Below are 17930 nucleotides of genomic sequence, written 5' to 3'. Positions count from 1 at the left end.
TTTACTGACGGACCTGGTCTCTCCTGACTCGTCACTGGTGAAACTCATTGATCGGTCATTTCGTGGTGGATTCTTCCCACGTCGCCTCGTCTCCGCAATGCGAGACCGAGACGTCTGACTTCTCTCAGATGGTGCGCCTCTCCGCTCCCGGAATGTCTCCCTGTTTTCTTGTCTTTCCCCTGTACGCCCTTGATCCTGATTTCGAACAGGTTGAGCGTTTCTACGGGGAGGTGAAGGATATCTTACGGGAGACGGAGGGAACCGTATAGGCGACGGTGGTGGCCGCCCTTGCCTCGGCCTAGAGGGTCCAGAATTTGCCCGAGATGGGTCAGTCGCGTTCGGTGCACTACCAGGAACCTGAGTCCGAGCCTCGGCAGGAGCTCGGTTATTCTCAGTTCCTGCAGGCACTTCCACAGGTGGATTAGGCGGGACCCGAGCTCGGGTACTCCTCTGGGGCCTAGAAGGAGCAGATGGCTCTGCTGGTGCCGGAGGTTGAGTCGGCCTCCTTGTGGCAGCATCTTTCCGTGGACATCCACGGGGCCTCCGGGGAGGAACATGCACGTCCCTCGGATGAGGGACTTGGTTTTCGCGCGGAGGCGGGGGCTGAGCCACCTGCGCCTCTGCGGCCATCCTAGTCAACTCCTCATTCCGTTTGTTGGCTTCTGCCAGCAGCTATTTCAATTGCCGATTTTCTAGTTCTACAATAGGAACATAACGTTCAGGATTGTAGTACATGTCCTCATCCCTTGGTTGTGGAGGTGGTCCCCGGGAATCAGAGGACCCACTTCTTTCATCAGCATCCAGGTTCTCCATTGGTTGTTTTCCAGGACGCCTTGGGTAATTTTCTTCAGGAGTGTTCTGATTGTTTGCGGCCATGAATCTCTCAAGGATGAATGCTTAAGGCTCTCAATGAAAGCACCAAACTGTTGACGCCGTTTTTCGTCAACAGATAAAAGAAGAGCACAAAAACAATGAATGACGATGGCCAAACGAAACAAACAAATCAAACACACGGTTTTTTACGTGGTTCAGCAGTTAAATCTGCCTAGTCCACGAGTCTCTGTTATTAATCTTAAGATTATCTCTGAAAAAAAATTTAGCATGAATTCTCCAGAGTTTTCTCTCAAGGATCAGAATTTTGGTCCGTTACAATGGTGCATGACTTCTCTATTTATAGAGAAGGATGCAGAATACTATCCCACATATTTTGGGTAGTTACTCTTTTGTGAATAAAATAAATGGCTTTAAATTCCTTTAATCAGATAAAAAAGGAAATGTCCCTGAAGACCAGGAAACGCATAACTGACTAAATAATATCTCACGATTCTTGGGGATTTACATCAATAAATGAGGATTACATCTCATGCTTACAATACTTGTAGATATTCAAGGTGGTTATAGCGTATCTCCAAGGCTTTAGCATCTCAGGTTTCACGTTATTGTGCGAGCCATTGACATCTCCCGAGCTAACATTGCTTTCGAGATAGTACATCGAGCTCAAGACCCCTGCTCCGAAGTTGTTCCTGAAGATGAAGGTGTTCTCAGAGCTACCTTTCGAGATCGAGATCATTTCGAGGTCACCACATTCGAGATCATATATTGTACTTTGCAGACTCGATATACCATCTTGGAGCATACCCCAATCCTTGCGAGACCATTTGTTGCGAACTCAGCTTTCGAGGTCACATTCACTATGGCTCGAAATCTGGGTATAACACATGTAATAATTAATTATTATTTTTAATATGCATATATATATATATATACAAACCAAGTGATATAAAATACCAAATAAATCTTTTGCAAGCATTTTTTTCATGGGTGAAGATTCAAACTCCATATCTATATGATGAGCTTCAAAATTTAATTTAGAGTAACAACATGATTTTGCACTATAACACATATTATTGTAAATATTTTTTTTATTATGGAGTCCACAAAGTAAACAAATCATAAGATACCCACTATATAACATTTACATGTAATGTACTACTTTTTGTGTATTTCATTTATTAGTTTACACAATATTTGAATAAAAAATAATCAAATAAATTAGTTTTCAATTAGAGTAATGAGTTAAAAGAGTTGATATAAAAAAACTAAAAAAATTAACGATAACAAATATAGTTGTGAGAATTAAGTGGCACATGTATTTTTAAAAAAAAAATACATATATCTAAACAACTCGCGTCACTATTTACTAGTTAATAATAATAAAAATGGTATTTGCGGCATAAATACACAATATTTTACACTTGTTACAGTTAAATACCTAATATTTTATTTTTACGTCAAAAATACCCAATGTTCAATATGTGTTAAAGATAAATACCTAATTTTTTTCTTTGCGGCAAAAATACCTAAAGTTGCTAAAACATTACTTTTGTCAATACCTCATGTGAAGCACATTGACCAAGAAGACATTTGTCACTCTGTAATTGGTACATTTCATATTTATTTTTTTTAAAAATATTTTAAATTAGAAAAATGAATTGAAAAAATACATATTTTGATAACAAAAATACATAAATTACAGAGTGATACATATCTGGTGAATCAACAATTAATAGCTCCAACATAACAGGTATTGAAAAAAGTAATATTTTAAAAACTTTAAGTATTGTTGTGGCAAAAAAAATTAAGTATTTATCTTTAATATACATTGAATATTGAGTGTTTATACCGTAAAAAAAAAATTATGTATAAAATTGTAATAAAATATTTAATATTTATGTCGCAATATTACAAATAAAAAGAGGAACGGTATTGCCATTAAAGGTGGAGTTGCTCTAAGAATTCAAATGACGTGCTTCCACGTAGGTCTATTAATTTTATTTTTTTTTGGGTTAAGGATTAATTACAGAATGGTTTTTTTCAAAATATATTGAAATACAAAAAACTAAATGATTTTGCACTATAACACATATTATTGTAAATATTTTTTTTATTATGGAGTCCACAAAGTAAACAAATCATAAGATACCCACTATATAACATTTACATGTAATGTACTACTTTTTGTGTATTTCATTTATTAGTTTACACAATATTTGAATAAAAAATAATCAAATAAATTAGTTTTAACTAAAAAAATTAACGATAACAAATATAGTTGTGAGAATTAAGTGGCACATGTATTTAAAAAAAAAAATACATATATCTAAACAACTCGCGTCACTATTTACTAGTTAATAATAATAAAAATGGTATTTGCGGCATAAATACACAATATTTTACACTTGTTACAGTTAAATACCTAATATTTTATTTTTACGTCAAAAATACCCAATGTTCAATATGTGTTAAAGATAAATACCTAATTTTTTTCTTTGCGGCAAAAATACCTAAAGTTGCTAAAACATTACTTTTGTCAATACCTCATGTGAAGCACATTGACCAAGAAGACATTGGTCACTCTGTAATTGGTACATTTCATATTTATTTTTTTTAAAAATATTTTAAATTAGAAAAATGAATTGAAAAAATACATATTTTGATAACAAAAATACATAAATTACAGAGTGATACATATCTGGTGAATCAACAATTAATAGCTCCAACATAACAGGTATTGAAAAAAGTAATATTTTAAAAACTTTAAGTATTGTTGTGGCAAAAAAAATTAAGTATTTATCTTTAATATACATTGAATATTGAGTGTTTATACCGTAAAAAAAAAATTATGTATAAAATTGTAATAAAATATTTAATATTTATGTCGCAATATTACAAATAAAAAGAGGAACGGTATTGCCATTAAAGGTGGAGTTGCTCTAAGAATTCAAATGACGTGCTTCCACGTAGGTCTATTAATTTTATTTTTTTTTGGGTTAAGGATTAATTACAGAATGGTTTTTTTCAAAATATATTGAAATACAAAAAACTAAAACATAAATTGAGTAAACCGACTCAACTGGGGATCGAACCCAGAATCTCTGGTTCCGTAGACCAGCGCCTTATCCATTGGGCCATTGAGTCACTTAGTTGAGCTATTTATAAATATTTAATAAGAAAGTTATCTGCAGAGAAACCTGACCGGACCAACATTTCAACGAAGGAGCTGTTTTGGAGTTTTGGTGGCAATTAGCATAGTTGGGATGGGTGGAACAAGACGACGACCTTAACAAATTTGAAAAGTAAATAGCTTCATACACACTCTTCCCTGCCCGGTTCTTCGTTTGCTCCTTTACACACGAGGAACATACACGTTCTGGTTTTGCACGTAGATTTTTTTTTTTTTTTTTCATTTGGGTGAATTGATTACCTATGGCACAGAATCCAAAATAATTTTTTTTTTTTAAAAGCTAAAAGAATAGAAAAGAGGAAGTGGGTATTTCGAATCTTGACTAAATGAATTGAAGGATTGGGGAGTGCAGATAAGTGGTGAGGAGTTCATCTTTATCGGGTTCGTTCGCTTTATAAATAGAAATATGGGAAGAAAACAGTCCATGCGGAGCAAAGCGGCCCACTTTGTATCTGATCTCACCACGGTCTTCCTCAACCCCATTTCAGATAAACCATCCAAGCCCCAACCCAATTCACCTTCTCCTGTTTCTGTAAGTATATATTTTTTTCTCTCTGTTGACTCGCGGAGCTTTCTGGGTTTTCATTATTGTTGTATCTGTAACGAAGGTTTGCTGTTTTTTCTCTTAATTGAGTTTCTTGATTGGTTTTTGATCATTGACCGGCGGCCAATGGAACTAATTATCTGGGTACATTTTTTCTTCTGTTTTATTTTTCGGTTTCCAATGGTTTTGTGATGATAGTTTGATTATTAGGATGGCTTATGTGACGAAGTCTATCCTTTTTTATGTACCTGAAATGATGGATAGCCTTATATATCGGATATAGCTTCCGAAAGATTAGCTTGCGCTATGGAAAATTTAATTTATTTAAGATGAAATATGGAAGCATTTTGGTCATTAATGGAAAAACACTCTTGATATCCTTGGACGGAACCTTGCATCGAGCTGTAGAATACATATCAAATGAAGGCCTTCTCCAGATTTTGTTTCTGTATGGTTTCTTATAAAATTGTTTTTGATTTTGCAATAAGTTGTCCCAGCTATTAACAATGTATAATGTTTTTTCAGGTAGATGAGACTGAGTCAAAAAGAAATCAACTTGAGCCAAATGGTGATGAGGGTTCTGAAGATTTAGTTGTTGGTCCAGATACTTCTTCGTTCTCGGCATTTCTTTACTCGCTTTTGTCATCTGCGGAGTCTGGAGATAATACAAACTCAGATGACCAAGTTGATGAGAAAGTGGAGCAGGCTAATCCCCCACCTAACTCCTCAATGAAAGAAAATGGTGGAAGGAGAAGCTTATTTTCCAAGGGAAAACAAACCCTTGGTAGGGTTGTCAACCAAGCTGCAAGATTTAGTGGGTATCGAAATCAGCAGGGCAAGGGTGATTCTGACTTGAAAATTGATGGCAACAATAATGCTAATACTTCTTACTCTGGTGGAGTGGAGATGAGACACATCCAGAAAGTGAATGATCCAGAATCTTCAAGTGATTTGCCTGGTGTTTCGGAGCCTTCATTACTTCTCTCAGAGAATACAAGAACTGCTCTCTATGCTTCACTTCCAGCACTTGTTCAGGGAAGGAAATGGTTTTTACTATACAGGTAAGAAAAATGAGAAGTTTTTCATTTGAGTAATACATTTTTGAAAGATCCATTAAACTGATGGTGTTTATGGTTTTGCTAATGTCACTAATATCTCTTTATTGGTCTGTGCAGCACATGGAGGCATGGAATTTCACTTTCAACGCTATACAGAAGAAGCATGCTTTGGCCTGGCCTCAGTTTGCTGGTATAAGTTTGTTTTCTATTATACTTTTAATTTGAGCATGGATTTTCTTATCTCAGGTTCTAGTAGTAGAAGGCCATGGATTAAGTACTGGTGAAATGATGTTGCATAAATTGGTTTTTAAAATTAGATAAATTTGTGTTTTCGTACCATGTGGGATAAGCACTTCATTGTGAAAATCTATAGTGAAACTTGTTCCGAGCTTCTGGTCGAAAAAATAATCTATTGTTTAGATTATGATAGATAGGCCTTTTTACTGCTTAAGGGCATCTCCAATGGAATACTAAATAAGTGATGCACTACTATATTTTAGTATTTTACAAAATAAAAAATCTTGCTCAAATGGTGTGCTAACCAAATTTGGAATAATATTTTTAATTACAGTACTGCTAATAGAGTATTAAAAAAATGAAAAACAATAGAAAAGAGCAAAAATTAAATATTTATAATAAATATTCATTGATTATTAACGGTAGATTACTTTTTTATATTAATTTCCAATAAATTGATTATATATATAAATGGATGTACGTACGTTGAAGATGCCTATTTATGACTCACGTGTTCTCAGGTTGTTGGAGACCGTAAAGGTGCAGTTTTTGGTGGCTTGGTTGAGGCACCCCTAAACCCAACAAACAAGAAAAAATATCAGGTACTGCTGAAATACGTACTTTCTTCAAGTTCATTCAGTGATTCTTTTCTTCTCTCTTTAAGTGACTTGAAACAATGAACAGGGTACGAATGCGACTTTTGTTTTCACAGATAAACCTGGACATCCTGTTATCTTTCACCCTACAGGTATCTATAATTCAGAAAATTGAGAAGAACTGTAAAATGTTATCAAAACCTGACCCTACTTGCTATTCTAGACATTTGTTTCTTTGACAGAGAACTAACTGCAGTAAACAAACAGGTGCGAATCGCTATTTCACTTTGTGCTCCCTTGACTTTTTAGCAATTGGCGGGGGTGGTCACTTCGCACTATATTTGGACAATGATCTGTAAGGATTCTGCCTCCTACTTTTACAGTCTATTATTCTGAATTAAAGAAGAAAAAAAAAGAGAAGATTTACGCCTCATTTCTTTACACCGTCCATCAAAGATTAAATTTTGGTCAATATAGAATGCTATAATGCAGATGTAATATTGTTTCATTTTCTTTTCTTTTTAATACTTTGTTGTTCTTTATGTTAGATTAAATGGATCAAGCTCAGTCTCAGAAACCTATGGGAACCCTTGTCTTGCGCACTCGGAGGACTTTGAAGTAAAAGAAATTGAGGTGTGTGCAAAGCTTACTAATCTCTATCTCACATTCACACATTCAGATACACATGCGCACTATATGATTCTGTAAACCACCACATGAACTCTGTAAATTTTTATAATGTCACATTAAGACTTTTAATGAAAAATGTCTTCAAGTTCTTTCCAATGCAATGCAGCTATGGGGTTTTGTGTATCCATCAAAGTACGATGAGATAGTTGCCATGAGCCATATGGAAGCACCTGGTATCTGCCGATGGTGAATGCTCTCCAGGCATGATTAAGAAACTGGCAGCTGAAACCTTGTTATCGGCGGTTAATGCTTGGTGAAGCTGACCAAACTAACAAGTGAAATCACAGGACTTTCTGTACAGATCAACTGTTTGTTGTTAATTTTCATCCCCCCCAAGAAAAAAGAGTTTTTGTTGGTAATGTTTTGATCTCTTATTTGCATATAAAGGTCGTTCCCTGTATATATGTTTCAATAAACACAGATATTTGTACAGCAGCCAGTTTTGTGCAAAGTATGCTACTGTTTTGTAGTTTTAAACATTTTATATGGACTGTAACCTCTTCAGTCCCATCTGTCTTTTGACAGCTAAATATCAAAATCAGTGCTGATTCAATACTTATTTTGGTGTTGTGTCGCCTTCTGATAAGATTGAACTACATTTTCTTGTTTTTTTTATACATTACAAATTACAATGACACCTATGCATTTAAATAATTGCCACAAAAGATCTAATGACCACAACAGATAATCTTGTGGTTTAACAAATGAATTATTTTCATTGGAAATCAGTCATAGATTATATAGTATAGGTGCGGTGCTTGATATTTCTAGCATTTTTCTTTCTTTTGTATGAATTAATGAAACAATACAAATATATTTCACCTGATAATTCTTTTATATTTCATTTTTCTTTTGAAAATTGTTCATCGCAAGAACAAAAACCCCATCATTTAGACCAAACATCTTCAGAGTTGATAAATAAGTACGAGATTAAATGAGAAGATGAAATGCAACATTCAACGCTAGTTTGGGAACAAAGACATTAAGATGACATAAATAGATTTTTATTAGTAAAATCTACAAAAGCAAAAACAAAAAAAGCCCAAAGACGGATTGGAATGAAAATAACCTAAGCTCCAAAACCAGCATCTCGATGCTGATTAAAGATGCCTTTACATAAATCCACAAACAGCTCATCAAGATCTGCTTCAAGCTCTAACTTACTGCACTGTTTGCTGCAAAATCTGCTAGAAAGTAATGACCATCTGTTAACCTAATCTTACATATGTTAAAAACTAATCTGGTAACTTATCATGATAAACAGACGAGTAGTTAAAACACTTGCAATAAATGATACCATTTGTTAAGTTGTAACAATTACCTGTGCTATTACGAGCAAAGCTAGGATGGTGCTCATATGACACGGTACTGACATTAACCTCTACTCAAACAACCGCAGCAGCCTGCTCCACCAGCCCTTCTTGCTGCTTTTGGGAAGATCCATGCAGCTGACTGGTGTCCTTGTCACCCAATGATTCCTCATATGCTGCTGCATGAACACCAAGTGCAGCACGGCCTGATGGATCGAGATTTTTGGACCACGCTGCATCCCATTCAACAGCTTTAGCAGTACTACATGCCACACTTGGACCACCGGGAACTGTTGATCGGGCAGCATTCTGTTGAAAAATGACCAGTTGAATCAGTGATCTACTAATTAAATAAACGATGCTTCATGAAGTTTTAGGTTCTGATTGGATAACTACTTAAAGAACATGGGCGGATATTTTAAATAAGTAAAAAAAACTGTTGAATTAAGAAGATTGAAACATCAGTAATTTAGTAACCAAGAGCACAACAAACAAGAAACAAACCAGTCTCCCAACCAACACCCAGCAAAATAATTGTTAATGAAAAGACGGTAGACAGTTGTAATATATTCTAAATATCTCACCTTGGGAAAGAACTTCTCGAATATAGTCCTGTAAAAGTATCCTTCTTTTGTGGTAGGAGTATTCTCAGGATAAATGAAGCTTGCTTGCATTAGCATACCATCTGTTACCTGGTCAAGGACGATCAAAAGTAAAGAGTAAAGATATGCAGCTAACAGAAGCATCTGTTCCTTTTTCAATTCGCAGATAAATAAATTGGCTAAAGGCAGTATAAATAGAAAGCAAATTCTAGCAACACCCAAAGAAAGCAAAGTCTTACTTGTTTGTTCGCGTGATCCTTCAGGCCATCAATCCAACTGTACCCTACACCATCACTGAATTGTTCCTTCTGCCTGTACAAAATGTGCTATAACCCAAACAAAGGGAAAAAAAATCACACTACAAGAAAAATGATCTCCTGAAAAGGACATAGTAAACATCCCTTCAACACAATGGGAACAAGATAAACATGCAAAAGAAAGGTTGTTTATAATTTGATGAGCAGAACAATCGGTGTGTTGCAAAGGCAAGAAGTAACAGAGGTACACACCTTCGGTAAATACGGTTTCTGATCATCATCAAATGCGTTACGTAAAACCCACTTCTCGATTCTCCCAAGATCAGGCCTGATCTGTAGTTATCAATGCATGAAAGTCCCAAGTATTACAACCATATATAATTAGTTTCAATTTATGAACATTTGATGCAAAAGATTACCCAGACCACCCCTATGTTATATTAGGTCTATGACATGGATAACGTTTCTTTTGCTTCAAATTGTTTTAACTTTGCATCCAATAAATAAATAAATATATATATATGTAAACACATATAAGCTGCTTTAAGTAGAAAAATTATAATAAAATTTTATACACAAAGTCAAAGTTCACCATTTTCCATTCTGGATCAATGGCCATGGCAATGTTGATAAATTCTTTGTCCAGAAAGGGTACACGAGCCTCAAGCCCCCAAGCTGAAGTTGATTTGTTGGCTCTCAGACAGTCGTAAAGATGAAGAGCTTTGATCTGATCAATTGTCCATGTAACCATTAAAAATTACAGAAACTCAAAACTGAGGCAGTATGACCAAATCCAGCAGTGTTGAATTGCAATGTCACATGCCACTAATCAAGAAAAGAAAATAAATGGAAAGAAGGGAGAGATTGGTCAAGTACCTTCCGACATGTTTCTTGGTGTAACTCCTCCTTATTTGGGGCCTTGTGGAAATACAGATAACCCCCAAAAATTTCATCTGAACCTTCCCCAGAGATAACCATTTTCACTCCCAAAGATTTAATTTTTCTAGACATAAGAAACATGGGAGTGCTAGCTCTGATAGTGGTCACATCATATGTTTCAGTATGATAAATGACTTCTTCGATTGCATCTATGCCTTCCTGAATTGGAAACGAAGGAAATAATTCTATTATCTTATAAACTTAAAATGCACGCAGGAACCTTAGCTTTAGAAGAGATGGATCACCTGAACAGTGAAGTGAAACTCATGATGACGAGTTCCAAGATAATCTGCTACCTCTTGTGCGGCTTTTAGATCAGGAGAACCCTGAATACATAATAAGTGAAGCAAATGAATATATATTAACATATAGAAAGGTAATATAGAAAGAAAAAATAGAAGAAAATAAAATCAAAGGGAACAAATAAATCACAGTTTTAGCAATCTTTCAAATCAAACAAACTAAAATTTGAATCATATGAGTGAAATGGTCAGAGCTCTTCTTTTTTGTTTAAACTAATCATGTCAGCGCCTGGTATAGGGAGCAAACATCAATGATGAAGTGAATGTTGTTGTGCTAAAGCTATTGGATGCATTGAAAACAGCTCAGCATGTTTTTGCATCCTAACTTCCTCATCAGCGTGAGCCACTTAACAAGACAATATACATCTAGGTATTATTTATTATTATTATTTTAAAAAGTATGAATGGTACTAGTCTAAAAGAACTCCCGCAGTTGCCATTTTACAGGATATCACAAACTGGTAACAAACACATCTTAGGTACTACATATACAGGAATATTCAGCTGATCCTTCATTTCAACATTGCACACGGTCACAACCAGTACTCATAAATCAAGATTCTTAGATAAAAACAAAACAGATACAATATAATCCAATTTTTTCCTTATCTTTTAGATCAAAAGCTTTTCAGAATAAGATCATTACACATTCAAATTTGAATAAAGTCAAATTACAGCAATGGGATTTAAAAAAAAAATTACGAAAAAATATCAATGACAGGATAAAATGTAAGTAGATGCATGCTATCAAACAAGAAATAATTGTCATGACCTTCAAACCAACACAGAAGGTATGCAACTGAGATCCCCACTGACATGCAACCTCTGATTCAGCCAAAAAGCGAGAAGCCACAGCTGCCACAAGTGATGAGTCCAGGCCTCCAGACAAAAGCACACCAAATGGTACATCTGTCATGAGTCTCTTTAGAACAGCCTGCAAGATTTCAAGAATAACATGATGCATTAAATATCAAACATCATTCTGTGGATGCCGAAAATCCACCAAGAAAAAAAAAATCTCTAGTCCCCACACAGAACACATGGTTAAGGGTCACTTAGTCATGTTATCGGGCTCGTGCCAATAGGTCTCGTGAGACCACGTTCTAGCCAAAACTCTCAAAGCCCCGTAGGTCTCTGCCTTTTTGGAGACTAAGTCACCTTACGCCCAAGTGCCTCGCCCCAAGCACCTCTAGCCTCGTATGGCGAGGACATGTGTCTCGCGCGAGGTGAGGCACACCTAGCCTCGCCCCGAGGCCACCTCACGCTTAGAAGGGCAGGCGCAAGAAGGAGCCTTGCACTTTGACGGGCCTTGCGTCAGGAGGGTGTCTCGCACCATGGAAGGGCCTTGCGCGCGTCTGAAGGGTGTCTCGCACCAATGGCGTCTCGCACCACAAAAGGGCCTTACGCACGCCTAAAGGGTGTCTCGCACCAATGGCATCTCGTACCACGAAAGGGCCTCGCGCGCGCCTGCAAGGTGTCTCGCACCAAGGGCGTCTCGCATGTATGAACCATGATGCACACCCAGGCGCCTCGTGCAGCCGCCCGTGCACATCGCCTCGCCCAGGTGCAGCGCACCCAAGCACCTCGCGCAGACGCCCATGCACATTGCCTCGCCCAGGTGCAGCACACCCAGGCGCCTCGCACAGCCGCCTAGGTGCAACGCACCCAGGCGCCTCGCGCGGCCGCCCGTGCACGTCGCCTCGCCCAGGTGCAGCGCACCCAGGCACCTCGCGAAACCGCTCGTGTACTTTGCCTCGCCAACCTCGATAGAGACCCCATGGTCTCGCGCCCAAGTGTCGCGCACCTATGGGCCTCGCCCAGGTGCCATCTCGCGCGAATACTCCAGCCACCTCGCACCTTACGCAGCCACGGCCTCCACTTCGCCTCACATAATGAGGCACACAACACCTCGACTCGCCCAGATGCCATCTCGCGCCCATCAGCTGCCTCGCGCCCCTCAGGGCCTTGCGCCCATCAGGGGTTTCGTGAGGGCCTTCCCCCACAGGCACCTTGGAACCATGTCATCCGTGATAACACACAAGGGTTTCAACACTTGAAGCCCTTGGGAGTAAGGTACCTTGCGAGGGTGAAAACCTGTGACTCGAGGAGCTCATACGAGTACATAACGTACCTACGAACCTAGAGGAGTCAGAGTACGAATGTGGTGTCCACACCAGACAGGTAGTGGCGGTACAAAAATGGTACATGGTAAGGACTCCCTCAGCACGCCTATGAGGTCCGTACCCGACAAGTAGTGGAGGCATAATATGATACCAAGGCAGGAGTACTTTTTGCAGACCCCTGACACGTACTAGAGCAGACCACCACTCTTCCAATACCACTACCACCTGTGCTGCTACCCTGACAGTGTACTCATGTACTATTTTGTCCTAAGGGACCACCATGTATAAAGGGGTCATTAGAGCCCAGCTATAAATAGACCTTGACCCCTCATAATAGGGGGTTGGAAAATTCATTGTACACTCAAGCTATCAAGCAATATACAAATGTTCACTCCATTGTTGATCTGTGTTTACCTTTTCATAAGTTTATTCTAAGTTCCGATCTAAATATTTTCATACTTACCTTTGAGTTTTCCGATCAAATTTCGTTGACGAGATTTCACCGTCAACACATTCATAAAACAATATTACAGTAATTTGCAGTTTGCTAATTGATCAGCAATCCAGTGACTCTTGAGCTCTTGGGAGACGCTTAATCTAAGTTGTATGGATGCACTAAATGTGTTTCTAGCTATTTGGTTGATGTGTTAATCAACTCCAATGACAAATGAGCTTTGTCCTATAAAATTCTGTACCTAGCTTTGACCACAAAATTCTTAAAAAGTAAACTCATGGCAGACAATAAGAATAATCAAACCCACATATATTAGCAGACTTTTGCAACTCCCCCTGGCAACAAGTAAGTAGCCAATTAGCAGAATCCGCTGATCACTTTTGAAGTAGGAAATGAACAAGCATAAACCAACCATATCCTAAGAAAAAGTTATCTGCCTTGCCTGACATATTTTTATGTTAGTAATTAAGGGACTTTCGTGTCACTATATTATACTAGTAAGATAATTGTCAATGGCGTATAAATGGTATGTTTGATCTTTTTAGAGCTTTGATTACCATCTCAAAAACTAACTGTGCGAACACAAGTTTGAGGTCCTCTAGACCATGGGATATTCTTTTATACTGGCTGCTATATACCAAGCACGAGTAGTGGAAATATAAATACATAAAATAACAAAAAGGTAAGAAAATTTTGGAGCATACCTTCTCAAAAGCCTTGCGAAGGACCATTGGATCATAGGGAGTTGAAGGTATTTGCTCTGAAAACCATGGTGGGTTGTACCATCTTCTCATTGCTCCTGCAAATACATGAATTCATAAGATGGAAAACATAACATCCAACAACCAAAAAGGATAGTGATGTTGTAAAAATAGATTTTAAGTTAACCATGAATTTTGTTCCAAACAGAGATATATCACAGGCACTAAAGTTTTGAAACCACTCTGTAGATTTCTTGAGTTTTTATAGTAAAAGAACAAGGTAATATATGATCTGATCTTTACTTATTGTTTCCTTTACTTACTAATAGAGAACTTAAATTCACAAGCATGATAAGATCATACCTTGCTTGCTAGAGTATATATGCCCAGGAAGAAACGTCATAAATCTTTCACAATCATCACTCAAAGCCTTCATTTCTGAAGCAAACCAAACTGATCCTGCAGATGATTAAGTAATAAAATATGTTCTTCACTTTATCATCTCTCTAACTTTTAAAATAAAAATAAAATCATAAATTCTCAAATAGTAAAGGATAAAAGTAAGCAAGAGCAAATAATAGATGAACTGAAAATCAACGGCACTCTCTACTTTCTGAACTAAAAAATACAGAGTATATGTTATTGTGAGTGTAAGGCAGTACATTTTTCACACTTTATAACATCTTATGCAGCTCCTATTCAAGAAACAAAGTCTTAAACTACTATTATCAACACCAGACAGTACATATAGGGATGAAGTTACATACCATCAAGACCCCATCCCATGTAAAGTGGGGTAATACCAATAGCATCCCGAGCTGCTATATAACTATTGTCTCGAGTGTCAAGAATGACAAAGGAGAACATGCCATCCAACATATCCACAAAATCCTCCCCATATTCTTCATACTGGCAATGACAATGACAAATTCTAATAAGTGATGCACCAAAAAGGTACCAAAAGAAGAAATATGAAAAGAGGTCATAATTATAATAAATAGTTGTTCACCACGCACAAATCAATCTTGAATATATTCTCAGTCACTTACAAGATGTGCAATGACTTCACAGTCACTGCCAGTGCGAAACTGGTGTGACTTCAGCTTCTGTCTCAATTCCTTATGGTTATATATCTCTCCATTAACCTTATGACCACAATTTCAACAATCACTAATGAGAAAGGTGACAAGTTGATACATTGGTAAAATAACGAAATATAAAAGGAAAGAGAAAAACAGTTCCACAAAAAGTAATCCAATAATTTTATATATGTTTGTGTTAATTAAACTTTTCAAATTTAATGGAAACCTTGTTAATTAGTTGATCTTAGCGTTAGTTAACATAAACCTACACACACTAGTTGGTTTAGGAAAAAGAGCTAGTAGTACCGTGACGACAACAGTCTTGTCTTCATTGTAAAGGGGCTGATCTCCAGAAGTGGGGTCTACAATAGCTAAACGTTGATGAGCAAGATAACAATCCCCATGACAATGCAAGCCACTCCAATCAGGACCTCTATGGCGAAGCCTATGGGTTTCAAGTCAAGAGAGCAAACATAATCAATCAAAGCTTATTAACAAAACAAAAAAGATAATTAAAAAAAAGCCACCCACATCCTAATCCATTAACTTAAAACCTCTTTACTCAATACCCAAATCCCAACATGAGCAAACAGCATCAAAATATAAATTAAACATGTTAAATTGAACTGATAACGGGAAAAAGCCATAGCAATATCAACGATTAGAGTCGATAATGCGATAATAATCAACAATACTACGATTTGGGTATGTTAAAATAAGATAAAGATCATGTCGTATCCAGTAGCACACATCCCAACCCAAAGAATAAATTCTCGGAAAGAAGAAAAACTCAGCTTAGAAATGAAATGCACTAACAATGCAAAGCTCAAGCATTCGTACTATGACAAAATTGAGAAGAAAACGAAAAATGGACAAGGAAAAAAGCTGACCTCCGCGACAATTCGATGATACGGGACCGTTTCGCCTGAGAGTTGTCTATGCAACCAAACACTGCCAGTATCCCACACATGGCGACGTACCCTTCTCTCTCTCAGTCCCTCTGTGTACAAGTGAGGAGGAAGAAGAAGACGAAGGTGGGTGAGTATGAAATGAGAATGGAGAAGGCGCAGGGAACGCGTGGATATATATTTATAGTCAGCAAACGCAGTAATCGTGACCGTTGATTCTGACAATCTGACAGTACTTTTGTGAAAGATTCCGTTCCCAAAATTCCCTTTTCAATCTCTTTATTATATTAATACAAGTTCTTTTCTTTTATTATAATTATTATTTTATTTTCTAAAACTAGGGTTTCCTTGTTTACATTGTATTCTGATTCTCTCTATTGATATTTTTATTTACAAGTTAAATGGAATTGATTGGATTCGGGTTGTGACACTCTGGTCAGGTGGTGGGGTTTTGGAATCTCAGATTCATGAATTCAAAGATTCAATTCATCTTTAATTATTAAATATGTTTTTTTTTTATTTCTTTGTCAACTTATGTCATCAAATCAACTACGGTACATTAAAATAAATGTGGGTCCACTGTTTACTGCAACATTCAAACTCTGATTATAATAAATACATCAAATTAGTTTAATGTATGTAGGGTTAATTTTATTAGGTGATCGGACAATGCACTAGCTGATGATTTGGCAAAACATGCTAGAATTGTTAGCTTAAACGCTATTGTTTTCCTAATTAAAAAAAAAAAAAACTCTATTGTTTTCCAAAGGGAGGGCCTCCTCCTGTGGTAGCCATCGTTATGAACAAGCACGTTCTAGCAAAAATAAAAAATAAAGAAATGGGAAACTTGCCGCATAAATTCTTATCTCTTCGAATTTGTTATATTTAATTACATAAGTAAAATTTTGGCCACATAACTTACTATAGATAGTATTGGAAAATTCTTTAGTTCCTCGCAACACTAAGGCCTTCATTATGAGACTCAATTTTTGACAAGTGTCAAAATATGAATATTGTTTCAATATTTTGTGTATATGCTTTTGATTTGGTATTATCCGTTATGTGAATTAGTTGGAAAAATTTAATTGATGTGACTTTAAAAAATAAGGACAAAAGTGTATAACAATGTCAAAATATATATAGTTGAAAGTTTTATAGTAAATTTTATATGACTAGTAACATAAACTGTAACACCCTAAGTTGCTAATAAAGTTTAAGACTCTGATTAGCGTGTCTGGAGGGCAATAAGTGAATTAATATGTTAATATATGAATTTAAATGAATATGTGACTAGGATGCATGTTTAGGTGGTATAAATATGCATGTGGGCCCCGTTTGCATGATAGGGGTAAATTAGTAATTTTGGCCCGTTGAGGGCATAAATGTGATAACTATGTTATGTGATTTGTACCACGTGGGTGTGGTGATATCAGTGTGATGCACATACCGAGACGGTCCTAGCAAGCTGGATAACTCAAAAGTCACAATGGGATTTTATACCAGGCTCGAGAGGAGCTTAGGGGTATTCCGGGGATTTTGTAATTTAGTTCTTGGGAGATAATGGTAACTGGTAATTTGGTAACTTGTGTAACCGTTAGTAACCGCTGAGAGTAACAAGCTTGGTTGGAAGAAGTGGTAGAATTGTAATAGATAAGAAAAGACAAGAGAACCCTTGAGGTTAGTTAGGAAAGGGATATTAAAGGAAGGGTAGAATGGTCAATTGGCTAAGGATAGATAAGTTTCAGCTGAAGGAGAAAGGAATACGTATTATACTTGGTAATATCCTAGTTTATGCTGAATTTGGAAGAAAGAACTAGAAAGAAAGGGGAAAAAGAAGAAGGAAGCAGAATTTGAGCCCTAGGAGGAGAATTGAGAGATTTGAAGTAACCAAGATCAAGTTTAGTCCAAGATTGCCTGAGGTAAGAACTGCTTTTATTTTATTGAGTTTTAAGTTTGATTTTAGAAAGAAGAATGGAAATTCAGAGATAGTTGTGGCTGGTTTTGTGGGAATTCAACTTGAGGGATTATAGGGCTTGGTTTGGAGCTGGAAGCAAGGAAGCTAAAGGTTGGATTCTTCACTCAAGGTAAGGATTATGTGTAATT

General features: G+C 36.8%; 2 protein-coding genes and 1 non-coding gene across 6 annotated transcripts; 1 reads left to right on the top strand and 2 right to left on the bottom strand.

Annotated features, from left to right (window-relative positions):
* Positions 1–3905: 3905 nt before the first annotated feature.
* Positions 3906–3978, bottom strand: TRNAR-ACG (transfer RNA arginine (anticodon ACG)). The gene has a single exon. It is a non-coding gene; the product is annotated as a tRNA-Arg (tRNA).
* A 47-nt stretch (positions 3979–4025) lies between these two features.
* Positions 4026–7708, top strand: LOC133805288 (uncharacterized). Of its 2 annotated transcripts, none has more exons than XM_062243431.1 (8): positions 4026–4556; positions 5094–5629; positions 5744–5816; positions 6385–6465; positions 6548–6611; positions 6727–6814; positions 7008–7092; positions 7236–7708. In XM_062243431.1, exons 1-8 carry the CDS (start codon positions 4431–4433, stop codon positions 7293–7295), a joined length of 1113 nt encoding a protein of 370 aa, XP_062099415.1. In that variant the 5' UTR covers positions 4026–4430; the 3' UTR covers positions 7296–7708. The 2 variants fall into 2 exon arrangements, with proteins under 2 accessions (XP_062099415.1, XP_062099407.1); XM_062243423.1 differs by having other exon boundaries at positions 4028–4556; positions 7256–7708.
* Positions 7709–8084: 376 nt separating this feature from the next.
* LOC133805265 (asparagine synthetase [glutamine-hydrolyzing] 3) lies at positions 8085–16113 on the bottom strand. 3 transcript variants are annotated; one of them, XM_062243407.1, is made up of 15 exons: positions 15810–16101; positions 15226–15364; positions 14887–14982; positions 14605–14746; positions 14201–14296; positions 13841–13935; positions 11332–11493; positions 10503–10583; positions 10195–10416; positions 9911–10045; positions 9571–9651; positions 9301–9387; positions 9044–9151; positions 8471–8768; positions 8085–8362 (listed from the first exon to the last, which is right to left on the bottom strand). In XM_062243407.1, exons 1-14 carry the CDS (start codon positions 15887–15889, stop codon positions 8535–8537), a joined length of 1758 nt encoding a protein of 585 aa, XP_062099391.1. In that variant the 5' UTR covers positions 15890–16101; the 3' UTR covers positions 8085–8362; positions 8471–8534. The 3 variants fall into 3 exon arrangements, with proteins under 3 accessions (XP_062099391.1, XP_062099385.1, XP_062099399.1); XM_062243401.1 differs by having other exon boundaries at positions 8085–8333; positions 15810–16099; XM_062243415.1 differs by lacking the exon at positions 8085–8362 and having other exon boundaries at positions 8731–8768; positions 9894–10045; positions 15810–16113.
* Positions 16114–17930: the final 1817 nt, after the last annotated feature.

The sequence above is a fragment of the Humulus lupulus genome, chromosome 1 (assembly GCF_963169125.1).
Source record: "Humulus lupulus chromosome 1, drHumLupu1.1, whole genome shotgun sequence".
Classification (NCBI taxonomy): Eukaryota; Viridiplantae; Streptophyta; class Magnoliopsida; order Rosales; family Cannabaceae; genus Humulus; species Humulus lupulus.
This window is presented reverse-complemented; position numbering and strand designations above follow the sequence as displayed.